This window comes from Egretta garzetta, unplaced genomic scaffold (genome assembly GCF_000687185.1).
Source record: "Egretta garzetta isolate BGI_Z169 unplaced genomic scaffold, ASM68718v1 scaffold13, whole genome shotgun sequence".
Taxonomy (NCBI): domain Eukaryota; kingdom Metazoa; phylum Chordata; class Aves; order Pelecaniformes; family Ardeidae; genus Egretta; species Egretta garzetta.
Window position 1 is genome coordinate 1,949,206 of NW_009259239.1, and position 18,790 is coordinate 1,967,995.

General features: G+C 39.7%; 1 protein-coding gene across 1 annotated transcript in view; it reads left to right on the forward strand.

Moving 5' to 3' along the window:
* The window catches only part of ENPP2 (ectonucleotide pyrophosphatase/phosphodiesterase 2), a 53,168-nt gene that overhangs the window by 28,394 nt on the left and 5,984 nt on the right, over nt 1-18,790 (forward strand). Inside the window, 12 exon segments of the mRNA XM_035891578.1 lie at nt 507-667; nt 4,263-4,374; nt 5,788-5,913; nt 8,277-8,308; nt 9,120-9,247; nt 11,332-11,419; nt 11,584-11,671; nt 12,598-12,770; nt 13,066-13,117; nt 14,992-15,128; nt 15,619-15,754; nt 16,477-16,554. Of these exon segments, the coding sequence (XP_035747471.1) occupies nt 507-667; nt 4,263-4,374; nt 5,788-5,913; nt 8,277-8,308; nt 9,120-9,247; nt 11,332-11,419; nt 11,584-11,671; nt 12,598-12,770; nt 13,066-13,117; nt 14,992-15,128; nt 15,619-15,754; nt 16,477-16,554 (1,311 nt within the window).

Here is an 18,790-nt window from a genome sequence, read left to right on the forward strand (position 1 = left end):
GATTCAGCCAAAAAGTGGGTGTGGGAAACATTGCAGAAAGCCATTTGGACTGGACAGGCTCTAGTACTCATACTTGAACCATCATCAAAGTGAGGTGTTGCATTTCCACCAGCACTCTACCCTAGACACTCATTAAATTGCATGCAATGAAATTTATATATATTTAAATTCTTTACTTAATTTTTGATAATATTAATGGATCATTATTTGATCAATAAAAAAAGCCACGTAACTAAATATTTCCAAAACCAGAAGCCCCACCTATCTTCTGAAACACCAATTTCATTTGCTTTTATGCTGTCTGCTCTCGTAACTGCTGTTTTGCTTTCAGTACAATTTGGTGGATTCCTCCTTAAAGAGAGACAGATCCTAAATTGTCCAAATGCCTAAATTTTTGAAAGGGCCACAGTATTTATGCTTAGGAATTAGCCTGCACAGGTAGCTTTACTATCTGATGTGAGTCGAGACAGGCTTTTTTTCTGAGTCCAGACATCTCTCCCCGCCAGTACAGGAGAGTAGTTATGGCTCCCCTCTTACTCCGCCCAAGAGACCTAAGAGAAAGCTTCCTCCTAAGAGGAGACAGGAAAGACCAGTTGCAGCTCCAAAGACAAGAAGAAGAAAAGTACATAAAGTGGATCAGTATGCTGCGGAAGCTCGTCGGAAGAAAGTAAGTTTACATATGTTCCAAAATTTTATGATGGAAGTGCCACTTTTTAGGCACTACTCTAGCTTTATTTTTTTCAACTTGGGAGTTCGCTCCATGCTTCAGGTTGGGATTTTGCAGACAAAACTTCTATAAATGTACTGAAGGACCCAAAGGAAAGCAGCCAAACCAGACCAAGTCTTCTGGGAGCTATGTTTCTTCTTGTTTCAGACTCTGTTTGCGTTAAGGAAAGTCATCTTTATAATCTCTTTATATTTTTAAATCCAGCCATCAGCTGGAGGTGATGTCAGATAAATCCCTGGGAAGGCAGTAACGGTGTTGCTAACCCTTCTGAGCTATTACAAATTCTGCAGTGTGTTGTAACCTCCTTAATTCCCCAGCTCTTGGGAGCCTGGTGATTATCTGAGATTCTGTGTCCAGTCATTGTGGTTGTGGAAATGTCCTGAAAATGTGACTCATAAAATCTAAAAGGGAAAGAACTTTAAAAAGCTGTTGTAAAAAAAATAATATATTTTAAAGCCAGTTTGTGACTTTGGAGGGTTGAGAATTCTTGATTACATGATTTCTGAATGCTGCATTTGCAATCGGAGTGCTGAAGTCTGTTTTCACAAGGAAACCGTCAAATAGAAATAGGTTTACTAGGAAAAGGTGCAAGTGGAGGAAAAGGCTATGCGTTAGTGTCCTGTCTTTCTCCACCTGGCACTACCATACACACTGGGAGGGGTTATAGACTACTTCAGTATTATTTTTGTTTCAGAAATTTAACTAAATAGTTCAAAACCTCTTCAAATAAACAATCCAAATATTTCTCCTTAAGCTTTAAACAAAAGCCTCGACACTCCACTGTGTCCTACAAGATGCTATAAATACTTATCTCAATAGCTTTTTGGTGGGGGTGTTTTTTGAGTTGTTGCGTGATTCAACTTAAAACCATTATTTTGAGACCAATTCTTTAAATGTAAAGACATGGCAGGCAGGCATGCAAAAAAGTTATCAGGTATAAGAAAACAGGAATTTTCCAGAGAACTTTTAGCACAGATTTACCTGAGAGGAGAACTGATAACTGCTATGGATTATATTGCTATTACTCATTAATTTGCCATTCCAAGTTCTACCCTTCTGGCATGAACTGTACTAGCTAGCTTATAACATTCCTACTGATGTAAGCATATGTGAGACTTCTTTTTTTATTTTTTCCCCTTTCTTGTTTCTGGATGAAAAGGTCATCCAAACTTATCCCTAAGGAACTCTTCCTGATAAGTCAAGTGTTAAAATTTATCACTACAATTTCACAAAAAAGCATCCTAATATTACACAATAGTTCCCATCATATTTGCAAGTTAATCTTTTCGTGCTGTTTGAGAGCAATGGAATATAGTGAAAGCGGATAAAGTGGAATTCTTTCTTCCTTCTTACCAAGCTTCTTCTAGGGAAAACTCGGGAGAGAATCCAACTGTGGTCTGTATGCCTCAGATCCCATACCCATTGCTTTCACGATAGTACCGACTCTTTATTGTAGCACCATTTTAGAGATTCATATATCTTGAAAGATAAAATGTTTCTGTACAGCCTTCCAAACTCTTGATATCCTCAACGTGTTAGGTGAAGAAAGGTATATGCCAAAGTTTCATTTGAGTAGCGATAAGTTAAGTTGCATCTGGGAAAGAATATGAGCTGTAAGAGCAGCATGTCCACACAAAAAATCCTTGTCTGAATATACCACCCACAGCCAGCCTTAGACTGCAAAGACCATTTGAGAAAAAACTTGAGCGTTGTATAGAATAATAAGGGATCTGAATTTAAAAAAGGAAGAGAGAGAGAATGCAATGAGATGAAGCAATATTTGGTGAGGGCCTTTCTAAGAGCTGCTTTGAACACAAGTCAAGCGGTGAAAACTGCAAAGTTGAAGGGGGGGTTTTGTGTGAGTAGTTTGTTTTTTTAAAAAAACAGGATTTTACATTTGTATTGACTTTCTTATAGGTTCAGAAATGTCTCTGGAGGCTTACAGATTAAATTGGTGAGGGGGGTAGCTAAAGAGAATTACCATCACTTGCAAATCCTTGAAATCTCTGGAAGTATTGTTGCTTTTTTTTTTTTTTTTCTTAAGGAGCCTCAAGCCTGCTGACAAAAGTAAACATTAATGGGAAATCCATCTGGATTTCCAGCTTCCTTGAATAAGCTTTGGATTCTGAGTAAAAGATGTATTTCCTTGTATGATTGATGTTATACAAATAGAGTTCCATAAAAATGGATTTCCCATTCATTGAAGAAATTCTTTGTATTAAAGAGTGGAAGAAGGCTTAAACAGACAATTTTCTTTTTTTCTAAACTCAAAATGTTTCAGAGTTTTAATTAAACTGACTGCTTTGGCTTTTGTGAATTAAATATTTCAAAATTTCATCCTTTCTCTGAACCACTTCCATATGTCGCAGAAACTGTTCCTCCTGTTCCCCACCATGATTCCATCTCTCAGAAGCCGCTTCTCCATGTGTTTATAGTGCCACATGGGAGATGACATTTCCTGTCTCATCTTATAACTTATCAGACTCGCTTAACATCCATCCCTTAATGACTCAGGCAGAGGGAGAATTTCTGAACCGTCTCTTTCTGGGTCACACTAACGTGGTGTTTATTTTTTCTTCTCAGAAAATTCTGCCAAACTCTAGGTTTTTTCTCATCCAAAATTTGTTAGCATTCTGTTGCTCACTGGATGTTTTGTTGTGGATGCTTGGACCAGCCAAATCAAACAGACAAGCAAAGAGGAAGTTGGCATACAGTGACAAGAAATGTTTTCTTCTCAAAACCAAAACAAAATCTCAGTCCTCTGCCTAAGATCTTACTTTAAAACATTTCCCTCCTCTATGCCATCTGGTAAAAAAGGTTTCATTTTCTTATAGCTGAAAACACAATCCTGTGAACATGTCTTGGTGTTTTCTGTTGTGTTTCTTAATGAAAAGGAAACTTAAATGAAGAAATCACAGTACCATATCCATGTCTTCTGGGGCCTGCTGACAATTTTGCCAAAAATGTCATTTGAGATGCTGGAAACTCTTGGCTTTGAAGCTGAAGAACACTCCTCCCAAGACCCATGTGCTACTCAAGTGACTTGCGTGTTGTCATCGTAATATCAGATGTCCTTTGAAGTGAATTTCATTAAGTGACTTGGCATATGAATTCCAAGTCCACAGCTTCATTTCATGTTCAAGTTTTGACTAAGTCTTTCACATAAAATAGCCTTTTAAAAGTACTACAATTTATCTATAAGAAACAAACTGAACCCCAAACTCATGTGTGTTCTTCTAATATCTGTACTTCATTTTACCAAATGTACACGTGCCCATGGGAGGCCTAGGATCAGCCATAAAGATCTTTTGCTGTCTTGTGTCAGCATCTCAGCAAGGCTTTCTCGTGTTGAGATCACAGGGTTGATAGAAGAAAGGAAATGGTACGATAATTGTAGGTGTAACATCTCAGCCAAGGCTTTGCCTCTTGACCTGGATGGTTATTCTATCGGAGTTTTGCCAAAGGACCTGTGTAGAGCAAGGGGGATCATTGCAATGACAGCATTAACTTTTTTCCTTTCTTCATATTTATACAGATGATGGTGAATCCCCTGAGAGAGATTGACAAGACAGTAGGACAACTAATGGATGGACTGAAACAGTTGAAACTACATCGATGTGTCAATGTCATCTTTGTTGGTGATCATGGTAAAATAAACAATATTCCTCATCAGTATATAAACGCTTGAGCAATGTAGCTGTACATAAAATAGGTGGCTTAAATGAAAGATCCATTTAAGGTAATTTTGTGCCAATTTTTTCTTGTAGCTTAAATCCCCCAAACCAGCCAGTTGGTGTAGACTAGCCACTCAGCTTGTCTGTTAATTAGAATTGTGTAGGTTGGAAAAGACGTTTGAGAACATCAAGTTCAACTGTTAATTTTCATTGAAGGACATTTCTCTTTCACAACAATGATCTCCACTTAAAGTTTTTCAAAGCTTGGCATTTTTGATATCACATCCAAGTGCATCTCCCCTTGCATGTATGGGAAGGCCATAATGTACCTAGAGTAATCTTTTGGGCAGTTTTTATGGAAGGAAACAATTTAGAAGCACTGTTCTGCTTCTCATGAGGAGCGGTGTACAACTTGAGAGCGAGACATTTCCATGGCAATTAGTGGGTCAAGTTATCCTGCTAGGAGACAGAGTGGGGTATCTGTAAGGGACTGTATCCAGCTTGGATGGAAAATGTCATCAAAATAATGGAGGAAGGAGGCAAATGGTGAAAAGATATTTCAGGGTCAGATGGAGAGTCACCCAAAAGCAGATATACCATTTGGTGGGTCTCATTCTTTCAGACATCAGAAGAAACTTTACAATAGAAGAAATAGTAATTACTAGCAAAGACAAAAAGAGAAAGGAAGTTTTACTAAAGAAAAATGTGACCATGTTTGAGAGAAACCTGATTTTGCATAACTTTTTTGTGATGCTACTAAAGGTCCTGTTCTGTTTACATCTTTGTTTATGAAAGTCTCACAAGAACTGCTACATGAGCAACAAAATGGAATATGCCTTCTTTCTGGCTGTGGGCAGAGAGGGTAAGGGGCAGGAAGGATTTCCAGGGGAGGCAGTTTTGTGCTGAGAACCGCCTGTGACTGGCAATACATTCCTCCCCGCCACAAATGGCTGTAGGAGAGAATTGTTTATCTGCAGCTGCCTTAGAACAGACCACCAACAGACAATACCTTTTGTGTGCAACTTCTCTTAAAATCCTTTGTTTAAAAAAAAAATAATAAAATCCCAAAGTAGTACACTAAACTAGAAACAGACTTTGATTTTTCCATGAGCTTAGTTTGGAGATGTGTCAGTGCACACATGGTATATGTGGTGACTTTTTCTATGACGTTGAGACTGGCATTTCTCTTGTAGGCAAGTGCTAAAATCACCCCTAGTTTGGCTCCTACCAGTGTCTTATGTTGGCATTAGAGGACCAGAAAGAACAAGAATAAGATTAGTCATCCAAAATAAAAGAATATATAAGCTGTTTGGGGTCTCTTTCTGTGCTGTTTTGGAAAACATGTTTATTTTCAAGCTGTATTAATTTTGTGTTTTCTTTCTGCAGGGATGGAAGACACAACTTGTGAAAGAACTGAATTTTTAAGCAACTATCTGACTAATGTAGAAGATATAATTTTGCTGCCTGGATCTTTAGGGCGAATTCGCCCTAGGTCTAGCAATAACCTAAAATGTAAGTTAATTTAATTGTACCCCTTATGTCCTGCGAACTAGACTCCATCCCTTCCTTGGGCTGACATTGTACGAAGGATGTAAGTTTGCAGGGTGTCAGCAGGACATTCAAAGGGAAGCCCAGTAAAGACCAGCTGCTTTCCCCCTTCCCAGTCTGTATCTCACAGATCCCACAGTGGCAGAGCTGTGTCAAGTGGATGGCTGAAATGTTCTGGGTTGAAAGCCACCTTTTCATGGCAAGGAGAAGTGAGAACTCTTGAAGCGAGTTTCGCATGGCCGCATACATGTCATGAACTTATTCACACACTTCTCCCTTCTGCCAATAAAAATGAGACTTGAGGGAGCTTGGCACTGCATGGATGTAAAAAAAAAAAGTGTCTGGTACCTCTGCTGACCCAATGGGAAAAAAATAGTGAATTGTTAATTTTTAATTCAGTAGCTGCTTCATACTTTTGGCACAGATGAGAAGCAGCATGGGTTGCTAAATAGCAGCACACTGGAGATACTCTAGGATATAAGGGAGCTGTAGAGCATGGATTCAGGGCCAATGGTGACAGTAAAACTTGCTATTTTTGTACCATGCTGTTAGAAACTCACCCTGACTTGGTGTTTGAGATCAGCTGATCTTCGACGACAGCACTTGGGGCTCAGGCAGGAGTCCTCCGGTGAAGCTCACTCTATAATTTAAAGTGTTACAGACCCAGGTGCCCCCACTCTTCCGCTGAGGACTTCCACCTCCAGGGCAGCAGTGCCAGGACAGGGCTTGGGCCAGCACCGTTGCTGCTCTGGTTCAGCGTACCAGGGAAAACCTGGCTTTGCCAGCAGTTTAAGCTACTGTGCAAACTGTGAAACTCATAAACTAACCACAAGTACCTATGTTTTTGCAATGTATGCTACGAGGGTGATAACTTCTGGTAGAGGGGAAGATCGCATAGCTGGGACAGCCCTCATAACACTTCAGATATATTTGGTTGAGGACAGATTTCACAAAAAATTGATCTTTGAAGACTAAAGATTTCCAGACTAGTAGCAGAAATCATAAGAATGTGGTAAAATTTTCTTACTGATTTATGTATGTATTTATTTTACTATATACTAATTTATCTGGGTATTTATGCTCTAGGAGTATGGGATGAATGTGTAAAGATCTGTTGAAAAATAATGTATATTTTGATACAACTTACTCAACTAGCATAAAGACTGAACTCCTGCACTTCACACTCTACTGAAAACTTATGTCTCAGTTCTGAGACGATTTCTTTTAAACATCTTTCAATCTTTCAATTCCCAAATTGCTGAGAAAAAATCAGTTTTCTTTGGAGGATGAATGGCAGTATCTTCCAAAAAGATCAGCTACTCTGACTGACCTCTGAGTCATACTACTGGTGTTCCTGCAATACTATTTTCCTCTTTTGGCCTCTGTCCCCAGCTTCCTCGTTTGCGATTGCTTGTAAATCAGCAGTTTGAACACAGAACAAAGCAGCGTATTCCTTAGTTTTAGAACTGGGGCTTGCCCCCTTAAATGGCAAATTACCAGCTTTTTTATTCTTCCTCCATTTTCCTATTGATAACACTGCCTTAAGGCCTGCAGACACACCTTTGCCATGGGTAAGCCTGTAGCTTGTGTTTTGAGATTCAGTAGAGCTCATTTCAAGCTCAGCAAGATCGTGCCTTAAGCTACCAGAACAATAATAGCTAAGCAAGAGATTTTAACTTCCTAAGATTTTCTCTTAGCCTGTTTTTTTCTCTCAGGGCTGAAAATGCTTTCCCTCCCACCACCCACTCTGGAAGAAGACAGTTAGTGTGGACTGTTGCTCGTTTTGGGCTTTTTACATCTTGCATGTCCCTTTAATAGTCCAAAGACAAATCTAGAATATTTTACTGTGGCTATTCACTTATTCTAGTAGCCTATGAAATATGCAAAATGTTAAAAGAGACAAAAAATGCTACATATTTATCTTACTGCTTCTAAGGAAGTTCATTGTTACATTCAAATGTGCTTTCAAAAATTTTCAAGGAAAGTCTTTGTGTTTGGGGATGCTTTTCATTTTAAAGGAAAGCAGTCAAAAGATTTGCAATTATATGCTTTCAGAAAATAGAATCAATATTAAGCTAAGACCCAAATTGTAAACCAGTGAACATTACCTAAGCAACTAAAATATCACTAAGTAAAGGGTGTACAGTTAAACTTTAGTTCATATTCAGGATATCTTATCTGATACATATACAGTCAATTTAGTAAAGATGAGCCAACTTTTAGGAAGAACGTTTCTGTAAAACTACTTTGTTACCTTGTGTTTTCTTCTGCAAATTGTTAATATTTTATATTTTTGTCTTTTTTTTTTTTTCCCCTTTGCTTAACAGATGACCCAAAAGTGATTGTTGCCAACCTTACAGTAAGTATTTAGGACTGGGAGGTATCTCTGTCTATACTGCACTGCTCACTTCACATCTTAATTTGGGGTATTATTCAGCATTGTCTCCTGGTTTAGGCAGGAAAACCTACCATTAACATGAATAAAGAGTGTTAAAAGGTGCCCTTCATGAGGACAGATTAGTGTTTGTCATAAAGTCCACCATTTGCTGCTGTAGTGGCTTTTATAACCTTTTTGGGCAGTGCAGAGCCAGAATCTCTCTGACCATCTTGAGTCCCTGAATTGAGTCTATTTATTCATTCCTTCAGAAATGGAAAGTAATCTTTTAGGGTAAATATTGTACTAGCACCTTGAAGACGCTGAAAAAGTTCATTTGATAGCCTTCAACTCTCACCTTGTTTTTAATGGAAAAAAAGTGTTTAAAATAAAAGCTGATTAAAAAAAAAAATCAAATTCTGTAACCAGATGGCTTTAAATATATCTGCAGACAAGATGTATTTTAAGCATTCAGCTTTCCTCTGAAACTTAAGCTTTGGTCCATTTAGAATGAAATTCTTCATCTGTGAGCTAAGTAAGCATGATGTTTTGCATGTTGCTTTCAAAAAGACTGTCATGAGAATGAAGCTTTCCAAATACATCTTTGAATGACTCCCTGGGCTCCGGTCTTACGTAAATACTGCACAGAAAGGGCTGGACCACGTACTCTAGATGTACACTTTGTTTTAAAGACATCATCAATAATGACCTTAACAGCTTGATTTCTGTAGTTCAAGATTTTATGCGCGTCTAAGCTAACTGACAGCAGTGTCGTTTGTAACCATTTATTTTTCAGTGTAGAAAGCCAGACCAGCACTTCAAGCCTTACTTGAAACAGCACCTGCCTAAACGCTTGCACTACGCTAACAACCGAAGAATTGAGGATGTCCATTTACTGGTGGATCGCAAATGGCACGTGGCAAGGTAAACTCTTGCTATGGCTTCCATCCTGACTTTCAGTCTTTTTTTCTGAGGAAACGAGACTCCTGGGATTGCCCTGCCTGTCAGCATCCCGCTCCTGTACCCCATGAGCAAGAGGAGTTTTGAACTCCTGGTGAGGTTCAATCACATTTGGTGCAGGGAGATATGGCTCACAACATAAAATTGGTTTAAAATTTGGGAAAAAACAGTAGGTGGATAGAGGGTAGAAATCCACATTGGTTTTCTTAAGCAGCTGTGTGGGGTTTGACTGATTAGCTTAAGTATAGGAGCTGATAAGCTTTTTTGATGAGGTGAGAGCTTATTTCAACCAGGAAGCTGGGAATATGGGAGGAAGGGGAAGGCGTACGTGACCACGGGATGTTAGGGAACAAGAGGCTGAGTGGATGCAATGGGTGAATGGAAAGAAAATGGAGATATTGGCAGAGTGGGTGAACGCCTGAGAATGTGGGGAAGGGTATGAGAGGGTGGCCATCAAAGTACCAGCAGCAAAACAAATTTTGTTGCAAAACAAATCCACAGAAACCCAGGATGCTTTAGCTCACACAAAACCCTGGTTTGGGTTGTTCTTCCCCATATGCCTCTGAATGACAATTTTTAATATTCTTACCTAAAAATTGCATGAGGAAAAACAAATTGGCACATGTATGTACAGAGTGAACAGGAGAGGAGTAGCCTTTGTTTATGAATTGTGCACCCCTTTCTGGTTTAATACATATTCTTTTTCTTGCTTTGATCTTTTGACACATGTTGTGTATTACAGTATGAGAATGGCTGGGTCTTTATGCATAAAGCTGACTCAGTGGTTCTTGGAAGATGACACAGCTTTTGGCCCATGGTAGTCTCTTACGAGCTTTAAATTACGGTAGGGTTTTTTGCCCGTTTAGCTGCCAGGCAAACACAGGGTGTGTTGTAAGCGCCTTTTGACATCTGTGCTTATCTTTCTGTGAATTATGCAAGGATCACTCTGCTGAAACAGTGAATGAGAAACCCCTATTGCTTTCTTGCATAACTCCACTAGCTGGCTGGCTGGTTGCCCTGTTCAGTTTTGTGGCTAGAGTTCATGTACGTTTCAAAGAATCACACTCTGAGTTTTAGGCCCATAAAAGTTTTAGTTTTAAGAATTTTACTGGAACTGATGGGATGACCAAGTGGATTTACATTTAGAAATTTCTTATTAATTACATCAAACTGGCTTATTTATTCACTAGATTTTCTGAAATCCCATTTACCAATAATTCATTTGTTAGTGTAACTGTAATTCATTGTATATTCACAGGAAAATTGTAGTTACAGACCTGATTGCGGTAACTGTAGTAATCTACCAGGCCACATCAAACTTTGGCTGAGCATCATTTTATTGCAGATGGAGAAATCAACTTGTAGGATAATCTGGTCCACTGCATGTATTGCCTGCACATGGCCCTCATAAAACTGTAAAAAAAGTACTTGGAAACAAGCTGCTAATTGTAATTCCTATGACACAATACTTATTTTCCCACGTATTTTGTAGAAAAATACTTGGTAGTAAGCTGATAAGTAGGGTTCCTATGATACAGCAATTATTTTCTCAGCTATTTATCTTCATGACAATCTTTCTCTTTTCCCTCCAGCTTTGTTTCTGCTCCCCATTTTTGTTTATTGGATGGGAGGCAAATAGGTGAAAGCACTTTACAGCATTATATGACATTTGCAGCATTGTAACATCACAAAAGTGCTTTCTTAGAAGTCTCTATTGGCCTTTTGAGGATTGGAAGAGTATGGTACAAAATACCTCCGCTCCATAGGAGATGATGTGATATGAGAAAGTCTGAGAAAATAAGTAAATAGTTGACAAGTTTGTTGTCAGTGAGTAAGAGTTAGCTCTTAGGATTGCACCCATTTGTAGTGGGAGGAAAGGGAGAAACCAGGGGGTTGTTGATGAGCCTGCAGCCCCCACTGCTGCTACTCAAGAAAGATGAGCAATGTTCTGCCTTGTCACTTTATCCCTACTACCCACCAAGTATGGTGTCAGGTCAGCCACCATACCTACACCTTTGAGGAAATTTTCTAATAATTTTTCAATTTAGGAAAGCTGTGGACGTTTACAAGAAACCAACAGGAAAATGTTTCTTCCATGGAGACCATGGCTATGACAACAAGATAAACAGCATGCAGGTATGAGCAATGCAGTAACCTTTGCGGGAGGGTCATTGAAGGCAGAAGAAATTGGAGGTCTCTAAAATGTAAATATGCACTGCAAAAACCCCCCACCTTTTAATGCTCTTCTTTTGTATGCTTCTCTTTCCTCCCCTCCCCCCCCCCCCCCCCCCCCCCACCAGACTGTCTTTATAGGTTATGGCCCTACATTCAAATACAAGACCAAAGTGCCTCCTTTTGAAAATATTGAACTTTACAACGTCATGTGTGGTAAGCTACCTGCTTGAGAAATTGCAAGAGAAATATGCTGGTTTAGTTAACAGGGCTTTGCTTAGGCTCCTGTGAGCTCATGCCCTGACTCCCTCCCAGGGCCCCCTCCCCAGTCCTCCCTTCCCAAGCACTTGCCTGTTGGCCAGGAGGGCTCAAGGCACTTCTCAGGGACTTCAGTTTGCTCTACTCTAGCAACTGGCCAATAAGGGGGGTTACCATAGTTTTGCTGCATGCAGCTTGGCAGAGATTGAATACATACCACTACAGTGTGTGGTGTCCACACCTCAGGAGTCTAGGAAGGGTGTTTCTGTTCAGAGACTGCTTCTGCACCTCCATGTCTCATGGAGAAGATCAGGGGCATCACTTAGTTTTCTATGGCATCTCCTGGTATGACTATGTTTCCTACGCTCCTATTGTAGCCATGAAGCAGAGTCTGACAAAACATACAAATCATATTCATTATGAGCTTCTCTTTAATGCTGATTTTCCAGGGTAAAAAACTTTCTAGCTGAAGTTGTAATTCACTTATTTAATTTCTTTTTTCAAACATGAAATACCAAAAAGGTAATTATCCCTTATCTCTAAATCAGGCGACTAATAACGCTGTGTTCCAGGTGGTTGGTGTAAGGTCAACATATTGACTGTAAATTTGCGCTGGAAGCTGCAGGAGTAGTTATAATAAAACTGTTTTCCAGTGTCTTGATGAAAATTAACTTTCTTGTCATAAAGGCCACCATGCTATTCAGGCAGCATTTGCAATTCTATGATTTGGACAAAAGGTTAGTATTTTTATTATATTAAAAGCATTCATTAACATGTCATGGGTGTAAACAGGATTGCAAATAAACGTCTTAGCTCAGTAGAGATGCTGCTGCATACACATTTGCAATCTAACCATCATTCATTTATCTTTGATGTTTTCATAGATCTGCTTGGATTAAAGCCTGCTCCCAATAATGGCACCCATGGAAGTTTAAATCACTTGCTGAGAGCCAATGTTTATAAACCAACTGTGCCAGATGAAGTTGCTAAACCACTCTACCCTGTCGCTCTACCTTCTGCACCAGACTTTGATATAGGATGTACATGTGATGATAAGGTAGGTGTTCATGTTATGTTTAGGAGCTGCTGATGCTTCCCCTAGAAGTGGTAGTTGCCTAGTAAAGTTGTAGCCATTTTATCTATTTTGAGAGGGTTTGATCCGTAAGAATTTCCCAGATACTCCTCTGAAGTGTTTGTGCCGGTTTAGAACAATTATGGCTTTTTGTAAAATGGGAAACAAAATAATGTTTTAGTGTTTTATAACACTAGTTTTGTTTTGCTAGATGCCTAGCAAAATGAGATGTCAGAATGCTCCAGTGATCCTAACCTTGTTCCTTTTTTCTATTCTTGAGAAGAACAAGTTGGATGAACTCAACAAGCGCTTTCATGTCAAGGGAACAGAAGGTAAGACCTGATGTCTGTTAACAAAAGCTATTTTGGGGGGTTTTTTGCAAGTTAGTTTGCATCATTGATACTAGACAGACTCCTGCTTGGGTTTAGTTAATGTGTAATAAGCCATCTTTTCAAGTAACTGCCAAAATAGCACATAGGCATACATGAAATACGTGGGCAAGTGTTGCTCATGTGAGGAAGGGCACACTAGCTTTTGCTGTAACCAGGACTAAAGTAGCACTCAGAGTGATAGGAGTTTTAGCTCTTCCTTTCCATCGCTGTTAGGAGGTTTAATCTCTGCTGTGGAAGCAGAGAGATAAGGAAAGGAGAAGGAGCAGTGCTCCTCTCAATCACAAGCAATAAATGAGGTAAAAAATGTAGACCGCGTCTGCACGCTGTGTTTTACCAGTATTGTTCGGGGTTAGGTTTCACCGGGTCAGTGTTAGAAAGGCTTCTTCAATTTTTCTGTTGTGAACAGGCAATGCGGCCTATCCTTTAGTTTCTGGAGGTGAAATCGTTGCTTTTCTTTGTGAGTTAAGTTGCCTTTCTGTAGCTTCCATCTTCTTAAACTGATTTTTCCAATTAGTGAAGAGCTACTACCTGCTGTGACGATTTCTGGCATCAGGAAAACACACCCTCACAATTGTACTCTATATATCTCAGTGTATTTATTTTGGTCTAAGGCTTGATGCATCTTCACTTCTTCACTTCAGTAATATAAAAATAGCATTTTTGATGTATCTTAAGACATAAGCACTTAAACCAATTTCACTTGCTGGTTTGTAAGTTGTCTGTTAAGTGGAATGAAGCACCCCTTATTTAAACAACAAGAAGTTCTGCTACATGCAAGTTATTTTGTTGTATTTTATGACAGGCTGTAGCACCTGTTCAGGGACCTTCCTGCATTTCGTTGGTAATTCCCTCCTCTTTCATGGGGCACCATGCGTATTTAGCTCATGTTATTCAAATGCAGAAGAAAACGATTCCTTCAGCTTCTCTTGAATAAAGCAAGTTTATAATCTTTGTCCTTAGGGAAGGTTTTTCCTACTTTTCTCTCTCGTGCCCTATAAAAATGTGCTCTATTTGGACATAAACACTAATAAAGCATGCCCTTTTCTATCAGGTTAAATGCTTATCTGTGAACAGTGTTGGGCCACTTTCCTTGTTTCTGTGTTTCGATTTCCAAAAGTAAGCTAAGCCTGTTTGCCAAATGATTATCAAAATCAATGAACTGTGCAGCACAACGCAAGATTAGACAGGAAATGTATTTTTCATCTATGTCTTTCAGTGATGTGTTTGTCTTTTTATAAGCAAGCTTATCGGAGGTACCTAGTGATGTTTAACCATAACACCACCAGGACTGAAAAAAACCAAGTTTTGCAGAGTTGGAGGTGGTTTTTTGTAGCCAAATTTAGGAAAAAGGGTTTGATGTTTGTTTGTTTGTTTTCTTTGATATTACTGCCAGCAAATAATAGCACATCGGTCTTCAGAACATCATCTGTATCAGCCAAGCGGAAAAAAATACTCTGAGTGAGTGAGCACCTTTGCCTCCCTTTTGCAAGGGACTCTACAAAAAACATAGGAAGGAGAGAAAGGCTGAAGACGACTGTCAGGAGTGATAGGATAGGGGTAGATTTAAAGTACAAAAAAGTGCTTTTCACCTCATGTGTGACTGAAAAGTGGACACAAAGATCCTTCTGGAGTCTCTTCAGAAATACGGAAGAACTGCTGCTCTCTCTGTTACAAGATTTCCTTAGCAGTTATTCAGTGTTGGTATCCCATTAAGGGTCACTGTAAAATCAGCATGTGTTGGAAACCCAAGCCCTTTTTTTTCATCCTTAAGGCTTTCAGTAATAAATATAAATGTAATTCCTTCTGATCTGTAGATAAGCATCTCCTATATGGGCGCCCGGCAGTACTGTACCGCACAAAATACAATATCTTGCATCACCATGACTTTGAAAGTGGCTACAGCGAAACATTCCTGATGCCTCTCTGGACATCCTACACTATTTCCAAACAGGTCAGTGCTGTCTTTGCTCTTGGAAAGTGCTTAAAAAATCCTGGGGAAATCTGCTCAGTACCTTTATTCTTGAAGTGCTAAAATTCCTCTTTTCCCAAGTAGACTTTTGCACCAAAAATTGTGTCAAATACCATTGAAAACAATGCCATAACCCATTTTTTCTTTCAGGAGAAAAGAGTTTTAAGGCAGAAGGGCTCTATGTTTGTCTTTCTGTTCTCATTTTCTTTCTAAGTTTTGCTCGATGGGGATTTGTTTTATTACCATAGCATAAGCAGCAACTTCATTTGAACTATTTCCCATCATGATTTCTGCTACCTGAAGGACGGGCTCTGCGGCAGGTACAGGAGCAGGACTTGGTTCTACAGCTGGGTGGTTTATTCTACTCCCCACGAGGCCTTCCATCTAATCTGTTGACCATATGAAATTGTCTTTTGGCTATAAATGCTGGAATTACCTTTCTTGTCATTTCTGTGTATGTTCCTCCAAGCAGGCAGAGGTATCCGGTGTCCCAGAGCACCTGGCCAGCTGTGTGAGGCCCGACCTCCGCATTTCTCCAGGAAACAGCCAGAGCTGCGCAGCCTACAGAGGCGACAAACAGCTCTCCTACGGCTTCCTTTTCCCTCCCCGTGAGTTCAGACAGCTTTTAATACCTAGAGCTTTTGTGATTTTATTTTTTGTTAGGGAAAACCTTAGGTATGAAAAAAAACTCCATTCCAATATAAACAGACCAAGAGTATTTTCAGATTGTCAGGAAAGAATATTGGTAGGAATGGTTTAATTTCCCCTGCTCCGGGGTGGTTTCTTCCTCCACGTCTTCTCCTCAGAGGAGCTGCTTCTGCAGTGGTGTCCCATATGGGGCTAAATGGGATTGATACATGATTTTTGCTGCACTTGCTGAAGACCAAGGGCCCAAAGCCACAAGTTGCCATTACAACTGCGTTCCCTTGACTCTGCAAGAGATGCTCCAAACTGGTGCTCAGCTTTACACACCAAAAATGAACTTCCCCAGTTGAGTTAATAAAAATAAAGATGAACAAAGGGTTGCACAGAGTAGGAGTACAAGCTGGAAGACAATCTTCAAAAGCTGGTCCTTTAAAGTCAGTGGATAGATACCAGCTTATATGAACTGGGAATCTAGTCAGGGTTTTTAATTTCGGATTCAAACAGCAGAAAGATAAACATATATTTAACTTATAAACCTGTATCAGACTCTTGCATACTGTAAAAGCTGTTTAGATAACAGTATTCCCTTTTGTTGATCTCTGAAGCCATTTTTCAAAATATTTTTATGTTCCTTGAATTTCTGATATTTCATCTTATTAATATTTTTCTGTTTTATTGTTTTCAGAATTAAGTTCCTCTGCAGAAGCAAAATATGATGCTTTTCTAATAACAAATATCATTCCAATGTATCCTGCCTTCAAAAGTAAGTGCCCTTTCTATGGCTTTACTTCTCTTTCCCAACATTTTATTTTTTTAATGATATGTGTGTTGAACTATGGAATGAATTGACAGGAGAAGTTTAGAACGTAAAGTTCAGTTACCTGCAGCCAGCAAATACACATGGGCACCTGCATAGTTCTAGGTATGGGCAGGCAAAATACCACAAGAAAAGTTTAAGCTTTCAGAAAGGTTTATTTCCTTTGGTGCTGGGCTAAGATAAGAGCACAGACATGCTGTAGTTCAGCAGTTTTTCTTCATGCCACAATAATTAAATTTGTGCCAGACCATTCAGATTTTCTTGTCTCTAGCCCAGGCTAGTGCAGAATGTACTTAGGCAACATGGTTTTACTTCTTTTTATTTTATACTCCTGCCTGGAAGTGTGTACTTTGCACGTTGTTGTAGTTCAGGGACAAGTGATTATTTTTTATTTTCTATTCATACCCTAAGAGGGAGACCAAACATATTTATTACCTGTAAAGAACAAGGAAGAGGAAACCAATTTATGGAAAATGAGGAATGACTTAACCCTGGCTGAAACTTTCAGCACTCCAGGGATATAATATTAACGTTTCTTTTGTCTGCACATCCCTTTTCTCTCTAGTTTTGCCAAGAGGTAGGAAAACCGTCAGACTATTCTGGTGGCATTTTTGGCTTGGCAGGAATTGAGAAGCCTTGGAGGAATCTCAAGAGTCTGTTCTTGTGAGATTTCCAATTCGGATTTTAGGCCAGAGAGGTTTGGATAAACATCAAAGCCTATGGGAGGCTTTTTCTTTTTAACCAGAAAAGAGTGTTTTTAACTGAAAAACCTCTGAGTAGGAACAAGTGGTGATGTTTGCTGGAAATTTGAGCAAAGGCACTTAACTGATTACAGAGTGCAAAATTATTGGGGATTTCCCACTCTCAAATCACTTCATAAAAATGCTCTTTATGCTAATGTTAGTCTAAGCAAAGTAGCTGAGATGCTAATCACAGGAGAACAACCCACCCCCAGCAGCTCATTTTGTCTAGCCGCCTTCCTCTTCATCACAAGTGGGTGAAGGATTCCCCGGGAACAAATGCTGGAACTAATATTCCTGGGGAGTTCGGAACCGCCACATGTGTGCAGGTTGCAGTGCAGAGAGCTGGTTATAAGCTCATTATATGGAGCTTTTTCCACAACAGGGCGAATAGGAGGTGGCAGCTTTACGCTGTGCTGGCTTTGGTGGCAGCGCTGGCTGCAGAGGCCTCCTTCTCCGCTTTGTTAGACCGAACCCTGTGGTGGGGCCCTCTGCATCAGCCCCAGCAGGGAGCTCCCATGGCCCCAGAATCACAGTCCCAAGCAGTTGGAGGACGAGGCATATGGGGGAACTTGCTGAGGCTGGCGTTGCCAGGGGAACCATAGACTTAACAGTCTGAGCTGGCAAGATGGAAGTTAAACTTTTACAAGTTTGAGATGCTTTGTTTACACACGCTCCTGTGAGTGTTAAACTAAAAAGGAGAAAATAAGGAAAAGAATGATGTAACTGGAGATTCCAGTGTTTCCCATCTCTGCAAGCATCTTATCCTTGAGGAGGGTGTGGTGGGAGAAAGGGTATCACACTCCTCCCAAAAGTTGCTGTAATGAGATGCCATGCCGTAATGTGGTCATCCTTGACAGCACCTAATTTAAAAGTTAGGCATTTTGTATCCAAGGAGAATTTAACTGGAGGAATATGACCTTTGTACTTCCCTTTCTTTTAAATGTTTGTGTTTTGGTTTTAATCATGGTGCTGTTTCCTTTCTAGAAATGAAAAAAAACCCACAGCACCATTCCCTGTAACTAGATAAGAAAGACAAAGGAAATGTTTACAGGGACATGGAAAGCGTGTGAATAGCTGTTTCTAGTGCTTGGTGAAGGAACAGTAAGCTCTCTGTGCAGTCTCTGTGGCAATGCCAGCCTGGGAGCGGTACCGTGCATTTCCTTTATCACTGGTTGGGGACAAAAATCAACAGAGAACAAAGAAGTCTGAATAGGCTTTATTGACCACACTGAATGAAGCTGCAGTAAATCTGTAATGCTTAGTCTTCGATTTCCTCTGCCCTTGTGTGAATGATGTCCACTGGATTTGTATTTTCAGGGAAAAAAAATTAATTTATAATGTTGACATGTTTTGGGTCATCCAAATTTCGGTGTGTTTTATTTTTTGTTGTTTTGTTGATTTTTTTTTTTTTCCCCACGGGGTATTGGACTATTTCCAGA